Here is a 16,717-nt window from a genome sequence, read left to right as displayed (position 1 = left end):
TTTATTTGCCCTTTGGTAGTTCACAGAGTGGGCACAGTGTGTTTTATTTGCCCTTTGGTAGTTCACAGAGTGGGCAGTGTGTTTTATTTGCCCTGTGGTTGTTCACAGAGTGGGCATACTGTGTTTTATTTGCCCTTTGGTAGTTCACAGAGTGGGCAGTGTGTTTTATTTGCCCTGTGGTCGTTCACAGAGTGGGCACAGCATGTTTTATTTGCACTTTGGTAGTTCACAGAGTGGGCACAGTGTGTTTTATTTGCCCTGTGGTAGTTCACAGAGTGGGCACAGCATGTTTTATTTGCCCTGTTGTAGTTCACAGAGTGGGCACAGCGTGTTTTAATTCCCCTGTGGTAGTTCACAGAGTGGGCACAGCGTGTTTTATTTGCCCTGTGGTCATTCACAGAGTGGGCACTGCATGTTTTATTTTCCCTGTGGTAGTTCACAGAGTGGGCACAGCGTGTTTTAATTCTCCTGTGGTAGTTCACAGAGTGGGCAAAGCGTGTTTTATTTGCCCTGTGGTCATTCACAGAGTGGGCACAGCGTGTTTTAATTCCCCTGTGGTAGTTCAAAGAATGGGCATAGTGTGTTTTATTTCCCCTGTGGTCGTTTACAGAGTGGGCACAGTGTGTTTTATTTGCCCTGTGTTAGTTCACAGAGCGGGCACATTGTGTTTTATTTGCCCTGTGGTCGTTTACAGAGTGGGCACAGCATGTTTTATTTGCCCTGTGTTAGTTCACAAAGTGGGCATAGCGTGTTTTATTCGCCCTGTGGTAGTACACAGAGTGGGCACAGTGTGGTTTATTTGCCCTGTGGTTGTTCACAGAGTGGGCATAGCATGTTTTATTTGCCCTGTGGTAGTTCACAGAGTGGGCACAGCGTATTTAATTTGCCCTGTGGTAGTTCACAGAGTGGGCACAGCATGTTTTATTTGCCCTGTGGTAGTTCACAGAGTGGGCACAGCATGTTTTATTTGCCCTGTGGTAGTTCACAGAATGGGCACAGCGTGATTTACTTGCCCTGTGGTAGTTCACAGAGTCGGCCCACTGGTAGTTCACAGAGTGGGCACAGCGTGTTTTATTTGCCCTGTGGTAGTTCACAGAGTGGGCACAGCGTGTTTTATTTGCCCTGTGGTAGTTCACAGAGTGGGCACAGCATGTTTTATTTGCCCTGTGGTAGTTCACAGAGTGGGCATAGCATGTTTTATTTGCCCTGTGGTAGTTCACAGAATGGGCACAGCGTGATTTACTTGCCCTGTGGTAGTTCACAGAGTCGGCCCACTGGTAGTTCACAGAGTGGGCACAGCGTGTTTTATTTGCCCTGTGGTAGTTCACAGAGTGGGCACAGCGTGTTTTATTTGCCCTGTGGTAGTTCACAGAGTGGGCACACTGTGTTTTATTTGCCCTTTGGTAGTTCACAGAGTGGGCACACTGTGTTTTATTTGCCCTTTGGTAGTTCACAGAGTGGGCACAGTGTGTTTTATTTGCCCTGTGGTAGTTCACAGAGTGGGCACAGTGTGTTTTATTTGCCCCGTGGTAGTTCACAGAGTGGGCACAGTGTGTTTTATTTGCCCTTTGGTAGTTCACAGAGTGGGCATACTGTGTTTTATTTGCCCTGTGGTCATTCACAGAGTGGGAATAGTGTGTTTTATTTGCCCTGTGGTAGTTCACAGAGTGGGCACAGTGTGTTTTATTTGCCCTTTGGTAGTTCACAGAGTGGGCACACTGTGTTTTATTTGCCCTTTGGTAGTTCACAGAGTGGGCACACTGTGTTTTATTTGCCCTGTGGTAGTTCACAGAGTGGGCACATTGTGTTTTATTTGCCCTGTGGTAGTTCACAGAGTGAGCATAACGTGTTTTATTTGCCCTGTGGTAGTTCACAATGTGGGCATAACGTCTTTTATTTGCCCTGTGGTAGTTCACAGAGTGGGCACAGTGTGTTTTATTTGCCCTGTGGTAGTTCACAGAGTGGGCACAGCATGTTTTATTTGCACTTTGGTAGTTCACAGAGTGGGCACAGTGTGTTTTATTTGCCCTGTGGTAGTTCACAGAGTGGGCACAGCATGTTTTATTTGCCCTGTTGTAGTTCACAGAGTGGGCACAGCGTGTTTTAATTCCCCTGTGGTAGTTCACAGAGTGGGCAAAGCGTGTTTTATTTGCCCTGTGGTCATTCACAGAGTGGGCACGGCGTGTTTTAATTCCCCTATGGTAGTTCACAGAATGGGCACAGTGTGTTTTATTTGCCCTGTGGTAGTTCACAGAGTGGGCACATTGTGTTTTATTTGCCCTGTGGTCGTTTAAAGAGTGGGCACAGCATGTTTTATTTGCCCTGTGTTAGTTCACAAAGTGGGCATAGCGTGTTTTATTCGCCCTGTGGTAGTACACAGAGTGGGCACAGTGTGGTTTATTTGCCCTGTGGTTGTTCACAGAGTGGGCATAGCATGTTTTATTTGCCCTGTGGTAGTTCACAGAGTGGGCACAGCGTGTTTAATTTGCCCTGTGGTAGTTCACAGAGTGGGCACAGCATGTTTTATTTGCCCTGTGGTAGTTCACAGAGTGGGCATAGCATGTTTTATTTGCCCTGTGGTAGTTCACAGAATGGGCACAGCGTGATTTACTTGCCCTGTGGTAGTTCACAGAGTCGGCCCACTGGTAGTTCACAGAGTGGGCACAGCGTGTTTTATTTGCCCTGTGGTAGTTCACAGAGTGGGCACACTGTGTTTTATTTGCCCCGTGGTAGTTCACAGAGTGGGCACACTGTGTTTTATTTGCCCTTTGGTAGTTCACAGAGTGGGCACAGTGTGTTTTATTTGCCCTGTGGTAGTTCACAGAGTGGGCACAGTGTGTTTTATTTGCCCCGTGGTAGTTCACAGAGTGGGCACAGTGTGTTTTATTTGCCCTTTGGTAGTTCACAGAGTGGGCACACTGTGTTTTATTTGCCCTTTGGTAGTTCACAGAGTGGGCACAGTGTGTTTTATTTGCCCTTTGGTAGTTCACAGAGTGGGCACACTGTGTTTTATTTGCCCTTTGGTAGTTCACAGAGTGGGCACACTGTGTTTTATTTGCCCTTTGGTAGTTCACAGAGTGGGCACATTGTGTTTTATTTGCCCTGTGGTAGTTCACAGAGTGAGCATAACGTGTTTTATTTGCCCTGTGGTAGTTCACAATGTGGGCATAACGTCTTTTATTTGCCCTGTGGTCGTTCACAGAGTGGGCACAGTGTGTTTTATTTGCCCTGTGGTCGTTCACAGAGTGGGCACAGCGTGTTTTATTTGCCCTGTGGTTGTTCACAGAGTGGGCACAGCGTGTTTTATTTGCCCTGTGGTAGTTCACAGAATGGGCACACTGTGTTTTATTTGCCCTTTGGTAGTTCACAGAGTGGGCACAGTGTGTTTTATTTGCCCTTTGGTAGTTCACAGAGTGGGCACAGTGTGTTTTATTTGCCCTTTGGTAGTTCACAGAGTGGGCACAGCGTGTTTTATTTGCCCTGTGGTAGTTCACAGAGTGGGCACACTGTGTTTTATTTGCCCCGTGGTAGTTCACAGAGTGGGCACACTGTGTTTTATTTGCCCTTTGGTAGTTCACAGAGTGGGCACAGCGTGTTTTATTTGCCCTGTGGTCGTTCACAGAGTGGGCACAGCGTGTTTTATTTGCCCTGTGGTAGTTCACAGAATGGGCACACTGTGTTTTATTTGCCCTTTGGTAGTTCACAGAGTGGGCACAGTGTGTTTTATTTGCCCTTTGGTAGTTCACAGAGTGGGCACAGTGTGTTTTATTTGCCCTTTGGTAGTTCACAATGTGGGCATAACGTCTTTTATTTGCCCTGTGGTAGTTCACAGAGTGGGCACAGTGTGTTTTATTTGCCCTGTGGTAGTTCACAGAGTGGGCACAGCATGTTTTATTTGCACTTTGGTAGTTCACAGAGTGGGCACAGTGTGTTTTATTTGCCCTGTGGTAGTTCACAGAGTGGGCACAGCATGTTTTATTTGCCCTGTTGTAGTTCACAGAGTGGGCACAGCGTGTTTTATTTGCCCTGTGGTAGTTCACAGAGTGGGCACAGTGTTGGGCCCACTCTGTGGGCACAGAGTGGGCAGTGTGTTTTATTTGCCCTTTGGTAGTTCACAGAGTGGGCACACTGTGTTTTATTTGCCCTGTGGTCATTCACAGAGTGGGCACACTGTGTTTTATTTGCCCTGTGGTCATTCACAGAGTGGGAATAGTGTGTTTTATTTGCCCTGTGGTAGTTTGCAGAGAACACATAGTGAGGTTTAATCACGGAAGAGTAGCTCAAGCAGCTCCACAACACTCCCATTTTCCAGGACTCTTCTCAGTCACTGTGTGAACTGATTGTTTTAGGTCAAGTGTGATCAACACATGTTATAAGACATTAATTTATATTTAGAATTAAGTATTGAGAAATATCTACAGAAAACTGACACAGTTTGAACTGTATTTTGAGGCCTTCAGTGAACAAAATCTGTGACTCTAATAAAAGGTAAATGTAAATTATAAGGAAAAGCCTTGTGTTCTTTATGAGGCAGGACACATAAAATGTTACATGGAACATTGTAATATGTCAAAATGCCATTTCTGCAAACACAGGGCCTGACACGCGCCTCGGCCGATGGCGGTCTGCGCTCGGCTGGTGGAAACCAGCCAAATAACTTCTAAAACATAGAGAATCGTATGAACAATTTTCTCCCACCATCTGTCATCAGGGTGAGACTAGAAGCTCAAGGAGATTTCAGCGTCTTTCAGAGCGGCAGGGTCTTTGTGTTTTTCCACAGTGCATGCAGAAACACTCATTGTGGTGCTGACACTTCCAACACACTGTAATTCACCTCTCATTCACAGAACACACACTCCCTGGTAATTCTCATTGGAACATTCTCTTCTCATCCAAGATTTCTGTCATTTGTAAATCATCTAGAAATAACAGTGACCTTCAAAAAGGATTGTGGAATATCAGAGAAGTCTGGCCCACATACAAAGACTACAACAGAATACACAAACACACACACACACACACACACATTGCAGACTGCTGGTGCTCACTCACAGTTAGGGCTACATGATTGTGCGTCTGTACTGCCTTGTGCAGTGCTGTAATGCCATCTCTGGTTCTGAAGTCCAGGTGAGCTCCTCCACTCCTCAGAACTTTTATTAGATCAGCGCTCGAGTCCAGCTGTGCTGCCAGGGTGAGTGGGGACTCTGGGGTGTGATACACACACACAAACGGTTACAAACTGTCAATGTATCAATATTTTAATATATTCACCCATGTATCCCAAAATTAAACAGTGGATTAGAATAAAGTTTAAAGTTTATAAACTTTAAAAGCAAGATACTATAAAGAAATCCATTGTTCAGTGCATTTTAACAACTAGCGGCTTGTTATAATGCCCCTTTTAAACCCAAAACTGTATTCTCTCAGGGGAGAAGAGGGAGATGTCCCCCTTAAACCAGACAAAAATAAATCAACAACCTTTTTACAAGTTGAATCCCCAGTGATGCTCCAGCTCCCCATAAGTGAGAGTCTAAGCCATATTTACTTGTACAGTGCTTTTTACAACCTGACTTTGTCACTAAGCAGCTTCACTGGAGTTCAGAATTAAAACAGTTGAGCAGGGGCAAGGAAAAACTTCCTCGAGGCTGGAGGAAGAAACCTTGGAAGGAACCAGTACTCATAAGGTGAACCCATCCCCTCCTCAGGTCAGAGAGAGTCTAAGCGAGGAACCCTCGCTCTCTCTGGAGGGGGCTAGAACACCCCCAACCCCCCCACACTCAACGAAGTAGTAGATGATTTCACATGTTTCAGAGAAAACCACTGTCCCTGGTGACCTGTGTGTGACCTGGGCAGGGAGTCTTAGCTAACCGTGACAAAAAAATATTTTAAATCATTAAAGACAGTGATGTTAACACGTGTGTGGCTCCGGCAAACCCCTCACCTCCACTGTCTGTGTCATGGAAGTTGGGATCTAGCCCTTTCTCCAGGAACCTGCACACTTTCTCCACATTCCTCAGCTGAATATATTCCATAAACTTTTTTAGATTGGCCTGAAAGAAAAGAGGGAGTGTTAAATGTGAAGAGTATTATTCACACTTTCATAAAGTTCAGAGTTTGTGTGTGAAGTGTTTTACCTTAGTATGAAGCTTAGCTAACTGCTTGTCATCCACATGGCTCTGAGTGTAAACACGTCTCTTGTAGCGGAACTATAGGGACACACACCACACACACATTTGTTATTCAGTCTAATGTCACATTTGTAGTGTATGGTTCGTTACTATTAACTAATGTTGTAGTTAAAAGAGTCACATGTGGCTTAACATGAAAGCAACTGCCTCCTGACCCATAGGTTCGGGGTTCGAATTCTGAGCTGGGCCACAGTGATTGAAAAAGATGTCACCCTGTGAAGGACTGGCACCCCCTCCAGACCCGCCACGACTGAACTGGATAAGCGCTTACAGACAATGAATAATTTAATTATTGTAGTTAAGAGTGGAGTCCGAGTCGAACCCAAGACTGAAATCATTAATGTACAGCCTGAGACTGGTCTTGAGGTCAAGCCTGGACCAGAATACGGTGACCGTGGAGTTACAGCGAGACTATTTCACACTGGTAGTATGTGAGGATTACAGATGTGTGACTGTGCACACCCCTGTGTATAATCCTAACAGAAGAGTGGCTTAATAACATGGAATATTCTGGAGCAGCTGCACATGTCCACGATGAGCTGTGGAGCCACAGAACTGCAATCTCTGCAATGTTAGAGACCCGAAGGATTCTGAGTGTGATTTCTGATACAGAACTAAACTTTCAACATCATTATCAGCCCCAGGAATGTTGGCAGGATGCCATCAAGTCCTCACAGATATTTCCAGAATTGTCCAACATTGTCACTCTAATTTTAGACAGAATATTGGACGAGGAGGTGTCCACAAAACTCTGGCCAAACAGTGTTTATCAAGATCTACATCAGCTTTTGCAGTGAGTCTCTACAGACTGTGTGTGTGTGTGTACCTCAAGGTAAGGTACAGGTGTGATGGTAGGGAGTGGATACTCCCTGAGCAGTCTCTCTTCATCCAGGAACTTGCCAGCTCGGCCATTGAAGGCTGGGAGGTAGAGGCCATAGTTCAACACGTCTGTCAGGCTCTGGGTCAATGTGACCAGGACTCGCTGCTTACAAACCCATACAGGAGCCTCCAGGTCCAAACGTAGACATTTCTGTTAAACACAGAGAGAGAGAGAGAGAGAGAGAGAGATTTACAGAGGAACTCACTATGCACTGGGAACAGAAAGGGCTTTGAATAATAAACTGTTGCCCTAATATCATTTTAGGCTAATATCATCAGCCGTGGACTCCACAAAACCTCAGAAGGTGTCCTGGGGTCTCCGGCAGCAGATTCATTAAGTCCTATAAGCTGTGATGTAAGATCTCCATGGATCGAACTTCTTCATTCAGCACATCCCACAGACACAGATTCCAGGAAAATCTGGAGGTGGAGTCAAACCCAACTCTTCATTCTGTTCTTCTAACTGCCCCTGAACAGTGTTTGCAGTGTGGCAGGGAGCATCACCCTCCTGAAAGAGTCTGCAGTGTTTAGGGAGGTGGGAGCTAAAGATGAAGATCAGAACCCAAGATTCTCCAACAAAACATCACCCAGAGCATAACATTAAATCTGCCACTCATCTTCTTCCCACAGGGCACCAGGAGTCATCTCTTCCTGAGGTCAGTTTTGATGCTCACATGCTTAATGCATCAATCAAGCAATCAATCAATCAATGGAGGCACATTCAGAGGTGGGCAGGGGCCAGCAATGGTCCCTGACCACTCTGTATCTAAGAGGACCATGAATGTCGACTGTCGGCTGGATGTTTTCAGGACCATTTTCAGTCCAGCAGTGACACTGAGGGGTTTAAAAACTCCAGCAGCACTGCTGTGTCTGATCCACTTGCACTAGAACAACACACACTAACACACATTCTGTGATGCCGTCTCTGCTCTTGGCCAATAAACTCCAGCTCGTCTTCTCCACTGTTTAAACCAGACTTTAATCCAGACTTTAATCCCAACCTAAACACCGGGGGCACTCAGAGAACTCACCGTTTGCTGAAGGTCGGGAATTCCGATGCGGATAATGACAGCATTGCCGTGGAGATCATCCATGGGTTCAGTGGAGGTGGATTTGGTACTGGGGGGGCCCCGAATGCTGTCGTCTCCGTGGTTACCGTTGGGAGGGCTGAGCTGCTGCCGTGGCCTGTCGGGAGCCTCATGTTTGCCGTCGGCAGGTGGACTCATAGGCATGCTCTGGGAATGCGTGGGTGGGTGTGGGGGTGGGTATGTGTGCACTGCTCAACACGCTGGCCTCACAACCCTACACACACACACACACACACACACAGAGAGAGAGAGAGAGAGTCTCACAATCAGGTCATACTGAGTTGTGTTTTATTTTTTGTGTTCATGGCAACATTTCGTGTGGGGGTCTACGACTGAGAGGTGGACAATGAAAGAGACAGACAGAGGGAGAGAGATGGGAGAGATAAAGAGCAAAAAGAGAGACAGAGTGAGAGAGAGGAAGAAGGAGAGAGGGAAAGAAAGAAGGTAGGAGGGTATAGAGTGGGGAAGAGAAAGGAGAGTGGGAGTAGAGAGAATTAGAGAGAGATACTGAAAGAAACAAGGTAAAGAGAGAGAGAGAGAGAGAGAGAGAGAGAGAGAGAGAGAGAGATTTGAAATTCATTGGTTGTGAGCGGTTGCCATGGACACTGAAACAGATCCATTTGGGAATAATGGAATTTCAGGGAACCCTGTATCCCATGTTGCCATGACAACACGGATCTCCGCTTGTTTAGCTGAGCTACGACTCCTACATTTCCTTCTCTGAGAGGCCACACACTGCGCCGACCGTGCCACTCCACACACACACACACACACACACACACACACACACACACACTGGCAACCAACATCAGCAGCAGGCACTGACCTCCCACATCACACACATCACTACACCATCCCTGAGAATGATCTCTCTCTCTATCTCACACACACACACACACACACTAACTCACAAGTGTATCAAACCCAGTGGCACCACGTAAGTAAGCCGCTCGCTATTGTCCTGGAGAGAGGACGTCCTGTATTACGTAACAGACAGAAACACACAGACGATGGGAAGAACCCCAAGGGTAAGAGGTGAATTGGTCTTCATCATTATAGCTGCTTCCATCATCATCATCATCATCAGCTCTGCATCTATCAATCTTTCTGAAAATATACACGTCCGTCTGAGGATGAGCACTTCAGAAACACATCCACAAACGCTCATGCACATCCTGTCATAATATTAATAGGCCGATTTGTCATTATGTGGACCCCCGTGTGACAGACAGAACCACCCACTGTATTTCTCCGCCTCGGAACATCAGCATATCTCATCTTGAGAGTTAACACCGTCCTTGCCGCAGAGGTTTACTCAGACTCCAACAACTTCACCAGGTGAATTCACGCGGACTAAAAACCACAAGCAACAGCCAAAAATCTGTAAGAATTCCCACCTTGTCCAGACTTGTCTTCAGGTTAATCACTTTCCCATACGAGGCTTACTGTAGGCAAGCGATGGGCTGAGGCGATGTCTGTGGCCTGAGGTCTTCAGTACACTCCCAAAAGTATCCCCTCTAACGTCCTGGAAGCGTTGTCGTAGTTTTCAGGTCTCTATTCCGATTTGGCGTCGCTAGTAAGAGATCTGAATGTCACTGTGGTTCCTGTGAACTTCGAGACTTCAGGAAACTTCAAGCCCCACCCTAAAGCTGTGAGGCAGAGCAGGAAAACGAGCAGGAAAACGGAAACTGCAACAGGAAATGCTCCAGGCCCTGCTCTGCACATTTGAACCAACCAGCTGTCTCCTTTCACATACCTCTTCCAATAAGAGGATTTGTTTCAGGCTGTGAACCAATGACACGACAGGAAAACAGACCCAGATCCAGTCTCCTTCTGCGTATCCCACCAGGACTAGGGTTCCCACCATCAGCAGGGAACAAGAATCCTTTATTGCAGTTCCATTTACAGTTATTACAGTTTATTGCACTTCCATTGCAGAAAGAAATCCATCTGTTGCTCTGCATACTTCCTCACCCCCTTTCCTCAGGACCCCCACAGAGCAGGTGTGATGTGGTGGTGGATCATTCTCAGCGCTGCAGTGACACTGACGTGGTGGTGGTGTGTTAGTGTGTGTTGTGCTGGTGTAGAGTGGATCAGACACAGCAGTGCTGTAAATGTAATGTAAATTGATACTGAATGAAAATAGAAAATGAGTACAATGAGTTCTTTATGGCAAGGATTCTAGAGGAATACATTTAAACTGAAGTCGTCCTCCATTTCTCGTGTTCATCACTCCCACTAACTCACACTCACACACACTCACTCACTCATTCACTCACACACACTCACTCACTCACTCACACACACACTTACTCACTCATTCACTCACACACACACACACACACACACTCACTCACTCACACACACACACACACACACACACATACAGACACTCACTCACTCACACTCTTACTAATAAATACGCACTCTGACAGCAGAAAAGCTACCTAATGTCCATCTTTTGTGACCAGGGACCAATGTCTGTCTCCAGAAAACTTCACTGGATCTGTTTTCAACCTCAGTCCTGTGACCTCAGACCCTCTTCCTGCCCCTCTTCACCCACTGGACCCAGCTGAGGCTCCTCGGGATGTTTTGAAAGGAAATGAAGGAAAGGCTGTAGCATGCTGATAGCTCAGCCCTTTCCTCCACTGATACAAACACTCACCTCACACACACACACACACTCTGACAGCAGGACAGAAATAAAAGCAGCAGCCACCCACCCACATACACCCCTGATCAATCCTAAATACATACGGAGTGACAGGATTAAAAATATCTCCACTGGCTGAAGGGGCAGTGCATAAGAACCAGTGGCACATTCACGAAGCCCCCAGAGACACTTACAGCGTCATATCCTACTGCCACCTGTCGCTAAAGTCCACATTTTCTGCACTGAACACCTGCTGGTGAGGCAGGTAAAGCTGTCCCCAATGGTACATTCATGAAAGCTTCAGAGAACATCCTCCAGTGCCAGGTGAAGACCCCACAGCGAGCTTCAACCCTATTCCCGCTCCCAAGTGTCCTAGTCTTTCACAGGGAGGTGGGGTTTCCCTCACACAGAGCGATTCTCAGCAATGATGATATACACCCTGCCCTCAAACCCCAGTGTGTAACACATAGCTGCACACAGCTGGAAAACACTGCGCCAACTAGAGGAGGGAAAAAAACACCCCTGCTCCAGGACTGAATCTCTACCGATTCTCACTCTGAGAATTTCAGAGTCCATTACAAATTATAGCTGTGGGGCACATGGCCTAAACCTTAGAGAAATTAACTGGGGTCCAAAAAATTACTGGTTTTATCCTGGACCGGCAGGAAATACGTGGGGCTTCCTCAATGTCCACGGCAGGGCACTAACACACAATCACCCCCAGACACAGAGGTGGCTGCCCACTGCTCTGTGTGTGTGTGTGTGTGTGTGAGAGAGAGAGAGAGTATCCTTTTAAAGTATATAAAAGTTTATGTTAATTGTAAAGATACATCACCATTAAACCTTATACTGAAATGAAGATTATTGGGGTTTAAAGGCTTCAAAATCCAAAATTCAAAATTATTAGGAGAAACAGTCCCGAGTTTAGCATGGGTTTGGACGCCCCTGCAGCGGATTTTTAACAAAATTTAAGACTATGATCTTTAGAACATGCAAACACACACACACACTGTCCCCATGACACTGTATAAAGAAACCTGTACTACACTGCCCTGGTTCAAGTGTCGTGTCTGTCTGAAAGAATCCTGTTAGCGGGGGGCAGAGAGAGAACATTCTAGAGGCGAGAGGTTGTCTGTCCTGCACTGACCACTGAAGAGTCTGAGGAAATGTGGACAGAGCTCCAGTCCTCCACTGAGACACTCCTCCACTCTCGGCAGCGCTTAAGAGGCTGACTGCACTGAAGGCAGGTTCTTTATCGAGGGGAGGGAAGTAAACTTATCGTTAACATTAATGGGTTCAGTGGCAGAGCTGACAGGGTGTGATGGAGATTTAGCACCACCCACTAAAATCTAACCTAACAAAACTAAAAATCACTTAAAATCTCCTAAAAGACAAAATCCAGCATCATTCCATCTGCTTCAGAGACATTCACCGGAACAGAGAGAGACAACAGTTAGGAGACAGTCACTACACACTGCAGACTGCACACTACACTGCAGTCACTTCACGCTGCACACTACAGACTACACACTACACAATGCAGACTACACAGTACACTACAGTCACTACACACCACACACTGCACTGATTTAACGGTACACCTATATAGTGCCTTTCTAGAAACCCTAGGATGCTTTACAATCAACACAATATTCAATCCACACACACACACACATTCATTCATATACACATAAATTCACTCACTCACACAATCATTCACTCACAAACTCGTTCACTCACCAGGGCAGTTATTAGAGAGAAGCCAGTTCACCTCACCTCCATGTTTTTTAGACTGTGGGAGGAAAGGTGAGACCCCGGAGGAAACCCACACAGACACAGGGAGAACACGGAAACTCCACCCAGATGGAACTTCAACACAAGATCCCAGCCCTGAGAGAGTAATGTGCTCAGCACTAAATCCCCGTGAAAATAGACCACAGTAAATCTGAACCCAGGACAGATGTCAGGTCTCTGAGTGTGTGCTACTTTACACAGTGCAGTGTTCGTACAGCAGTGTGTAAAGTAAGTTACAGCTATTTCATTTTGTCTGAATTGTGTTTCAACTGCATCTGCTTGTGCTGCAGGATACAGTCGACAGATTCTCAGTGTCCATCCCTTCAAAATATAAACTGTTCTCAATAAAACATACAGATTTAAAATACAGACTGATATATTGGGACAAACCACATCAATAGCAAGTGTCCTGTTCTTGTGAGAACACACATCCATCCTCTCTCTCATGCAGCCATCTTTCTACAAATAGATTTCTCTTTAGAGAATTAGAGGGTTATAATAAAACTGAAAAGTTTCCTCTGATACTTTTTATTCTGCCTTCTCTCTAGAGACTGAGGGAGTACTGCACTGAGCCGCACTGCTCTATACTTTTACTGATTTTCCAAACACAGGTTTTTATTATATTGTGTTTTTTTTTTTTTTTATAGATAAATATTTTCTGATTCTCCTGATGATCCAGGACTGTGAATCTGTGAACGTCTTTATAGACTGCACACATCCTGCTTCCCTCACAGTCACAGTTAGTGAAAGGACACAGGTTCTCAGGGTTTTTACCTGCAGGGTGTTAACAGGAACCACAGTGTGTTAGTTGTGTTTGTGGCCTGTGTTTGCCGTTGTGCAGAATGTGTTTAGAGAAGTGTACTAAAGAGTTTTTTTTTTGTGATTAATAACATGCCATTAATTCAATAAATGAGCTTTGCCCATTGATAGTTTTTTTGTGTGTTTTTAGAAAAACTGTAATCACATCCCCCCTCTGTTCATGTCAAACCAGTCCCACCCCATTAGAGTTTTACAGGGTCTTCTACCTGCTACATGATGTTGAAGTCCACTCTGGAGTGTGAATACTCCACCACTGTCAGCTCTCAGGGACGCAGGTGAATCTGTGTTACCCGGTTTCTTTACGCTGCTCATGAAATGTTACCACAGCAATTTAAAAAAACACAATCACAGTCAGAGGAAGTCACACTCACACTCTCGCTCTGTTACATAAGAACTGCCTTGAAGTGTGTGCAGGCCTTCAGAGGAGGGGGAATGGTAAGAAGGGAAGGAGCTGGAGAGCACAGACACTTTCAGCACATCCTAAAAATGGTACGTTTGGACACTCACCAATGAGACCTCACCTCCTTTTCTAGATTGTAGTTTACAACTTTACGCTACATGATTAATATCCTGGGTTTCATTAGAGTCTCTGTTATGGAAACATCCAGTTATTGAATGTGTCTCTGTGAACAAGAACCAGTGTCACACCCACACGTTCACACTCGTATCAGCCAACAGGCTTCAAGGATTCAGCATCTTATGAAAAATCCCTTCTTCCGTGCATGTTCACATTAATGTGAGGTTTTGGAGCCCACCAACCCACACACTGTGAAACAATACCCCCCCCTCAGTTTATGTGCACTGCCTAAGTCAGATAACACAGGACAAAACGAACCATTATGACTCTGCTCTGGGAATTAGATCTTCTTCTCACAGCAATAGGTCTTTCTCACCCATTATTAATTAATTACAATGTATTAAAGGAATCGTTCATCAAAAAAAAAAAAAAAACATCAACATGATTACGCACTGGCCCCAGGAGAAATGGTATAAAGCAAAGTGTTGTTGGTGTTGAGTCCCACTTACAACTGAAACACATCGACGCATCTGTTCTTCTTTAAATCTGGGTACACTTTGGGTTGGTTAAGAGACATTTGTGGCGATGTATTTACGAGGGCTATTTGGTGACTATTGACCTCCAGTGTATGTTAGCGACATTAGCCAAAGCAAATATCTGACTTCATGCTGAAAACTGGGGTCATCAATGAACCAAAATCACCTTTTTCCTCAGCACAGTTTAATATACTTCCTGTAAGACGTTATACACCAGCCTCCTGGAGATGGGAGAGAAGTCCAGGGAGGAAAATGTGATATGGACAATCAGTCTGCAGTTTTACTTAAACATTATCATATTTAAAAACAAATGTACAAATCTAATCAATATATTTTATAAATAATGACAAAAGCTTTGTGTAACTTTCAGTGTTCATTAGCAATGTTAGCCTCATACGCTTAGCTCCAAGGAAAAAAACAACAACAAAAAAAAAAAACCACACAACTCCAAACACATCTCAGCGAATCGACTGAATCTGGAGTCACCGGAAAATCGCTTACGTTTGCTTTTCGGCCAAACTACTGCTTTAACTACGGAGCCCCGCAGGTGACAATCTTTCACAATAAAATTAACATGTGAACTACTTCACAATAAATCGGATCAAACGCTGTTCACAGACATGACAGACCAGCCATTTCACACGGACTGACCTAATGTACATGCAAGTTACCACAAGTACTGTGTGTTCTCAGACACACACACGCCCTCCCACCCACGAACACACACACACACACACAAGCATGTTCTCACCCCATCCCCTCTCAGACCCCCATGTTCTCCCTCCTACTCACACTCCGAAGCTGTGCTCCTTTAATTTCCTGCCCCTTTAACACGCCCATGCAGAGTGGGGGCGCTGTGGCGGGCTGTGAGCGCGTGGGCGTGCGCGTCTCACCTCAGCGCAGAGAACCTCCATCACACGCGCGCGCTGCGTGTGAATTCACATTCTGGAGAAACGCTGTCACTGCATCCAGCATCACCGCATCTCTCCAAGTGCTCTCTCATCGCTATGGCAACCGGTGAGAGGAGAGGAGGGGAGGGTGGAGAGGAGAGGATGGAGAGGAGGGAGAGAAGAGGATGGGAGGATGGAGAGGAGACGAGGAAGGAGAAAAGAGGACAGGAGGGGAGAGGAGGGGAGGGTGGAGAGGAGAGGAGAGAGGAGGGGAGGGTGGAGATGAGAGGAGAGGAGAGGAGAGGAGAGAGGAGGGGAGGGTGGAGAGGAGAGGAGAGAGGAGGGAGAGAAGAGGAAGGGAGGATGGAGAGGAGAGGTGGGGAGGGTGGAGAGGAAATGAGAGAGGAGGGGAGAGGAGGGAGAGAAGAGGAAGGGAGGATGGAGAGGAGAGGTGGGGAGGGTGGAGAGGAGAGAGGAGGGGAGGGTGGAGAGGAGGAAGAGAAGAGGAATGGAGGATGGAGAGGAGAGGTGGGGAGGGTGGAGAGGAGAAGAGAGAGGAGGGGAGAGAGACGGATTGGAGAAGAGGGGAGAGGAGGGAGAGAAGAGGGGGGAGGATGGAGAGGAGAGGAGAGGAGAGAGGAGGGGAGGGTATAGAGGAGAGGAGAGGGGAGGGGAGGGTGTAGAGGAGAGGAGAGAGGAGGGGAGGGTGGAGAGGAGAGGAGAGGAGATAGGAGGGGAGAGGAGGGAGATAAGAGGGGGGAGGATGGAGAGGAGAGGAGAGGAGAGAGGTGGGGAGGGTGGAGAGGAGAGGAGAGGAGTGAGGAGGAAGAGAAGAGGAGGGGAGGATGGAGAGCAGAGGAGAAAGTAGGGGAGAGAGACGGATTGGAGAGGAGAGGAGAGGAGGGAGAGAAGAGGAGGGGAGGATGGAGAGGAGAGGAGGGGAGAGAGATGGATTGGAGAGGAGGGGAGAGGAGGGAGAGAAGAGGAGGGGAGGAGAGGAGAGAGGAGGGAAGAAAGACAGATTGGAGAGGAGGAGAGAGGAGGGGAGGATGGAGAGGAGAGGAGGGTGGAGAGAAGAGAAGAGGAGAGAGGAGGGGAGAGAGACAGAGAGGAGAGGAGGTGAGGGTGGAGAGGAGAGAGCAGAGAGGAGGGGAGGGTGGAGAGAAGAGGAGAGAGCAGAGAGGAGGGGAGAGGTGGAGAGGAGAGGAGAGAGACTGAAAGGAGAGGAGAGGAGAGAGGAGGGGCGAGATATAGAGAGGAAAGGAGGGGAGGGTGGACAGGAGAGGAGAGAGGAGGGGAGAGAGACAGAGAGTAGAGGAGGGTGGAGAGGAGAGGAGAGGAGAGAGGAGGGGA

General features: G+C 46.7%; 1 protein-coding gene across 4 annotated transcripts in view; it reads right to left on the bottom strand.

The window, feature by feature from the left end:
- shank3b (SH3 and multiple ankyrin repeat domains 3b) overlaps nucleotides 1-16,717 on the bottom strand; it is a 50,562-nt gene that overhangs the window by 32,798 nt on the left and 1,047 nt on the right. For all 4 annotated transcript variants that reach the window (XM_066667061.1, XM_066667062.1, XM_066667064.1 and 1 more), the window contains exons 2-6: nucleotides 8,099-8,369; nucleotides 7,015-7,218; nucleotides 6,135-6,206; nucleotides 5,942-6,050; nucleotides 5,053-5,204 (exon numbers count right to left, since the gene is read on the bottom strand). In XM_066667061.1, the coding sequence (XP_066523158.1) occupies nucleotides 5,053-5,204; nucleotides 5,942-6,050; nucleotides 6,135-6,206; nucleotides 7,015-7,218; nucleotides 8,099-8,299 (738 nt within the window). In that variant the 5' untranslated portion in view covers nucleotides 8,300-8,369. The remainder of the gene's footprint in view (nucleotides 1-5,052; nucleotides 5,205-5,941; nucleotides 6,051-6,134; nucleotides 6,207-7,014; nucleotides 7,219-8,098; nucleotides 8,370-16,717) is intronic.

The sequence above is a fragment of the Hoplias malabaricus genome, chromosome 4 (genome assembly GCF_029633855.1).
Source record: "Hoplias malabaricus isolate fHopMal1 chromosome 4, fHopMal1.hap1, whole genome shotgun sequence".
In the NCBI taxonomy this organism is placed as follows: domain Eukaryota; kingdom Metazoa; phylum Chordata; class Actinopteri; order Characiformes; family Erythrinidae; genus Hoplias; species Hoplias malabaricus.
This window is presented reverse-complemented; position numbering and strand designations above follow the sequence as displayed.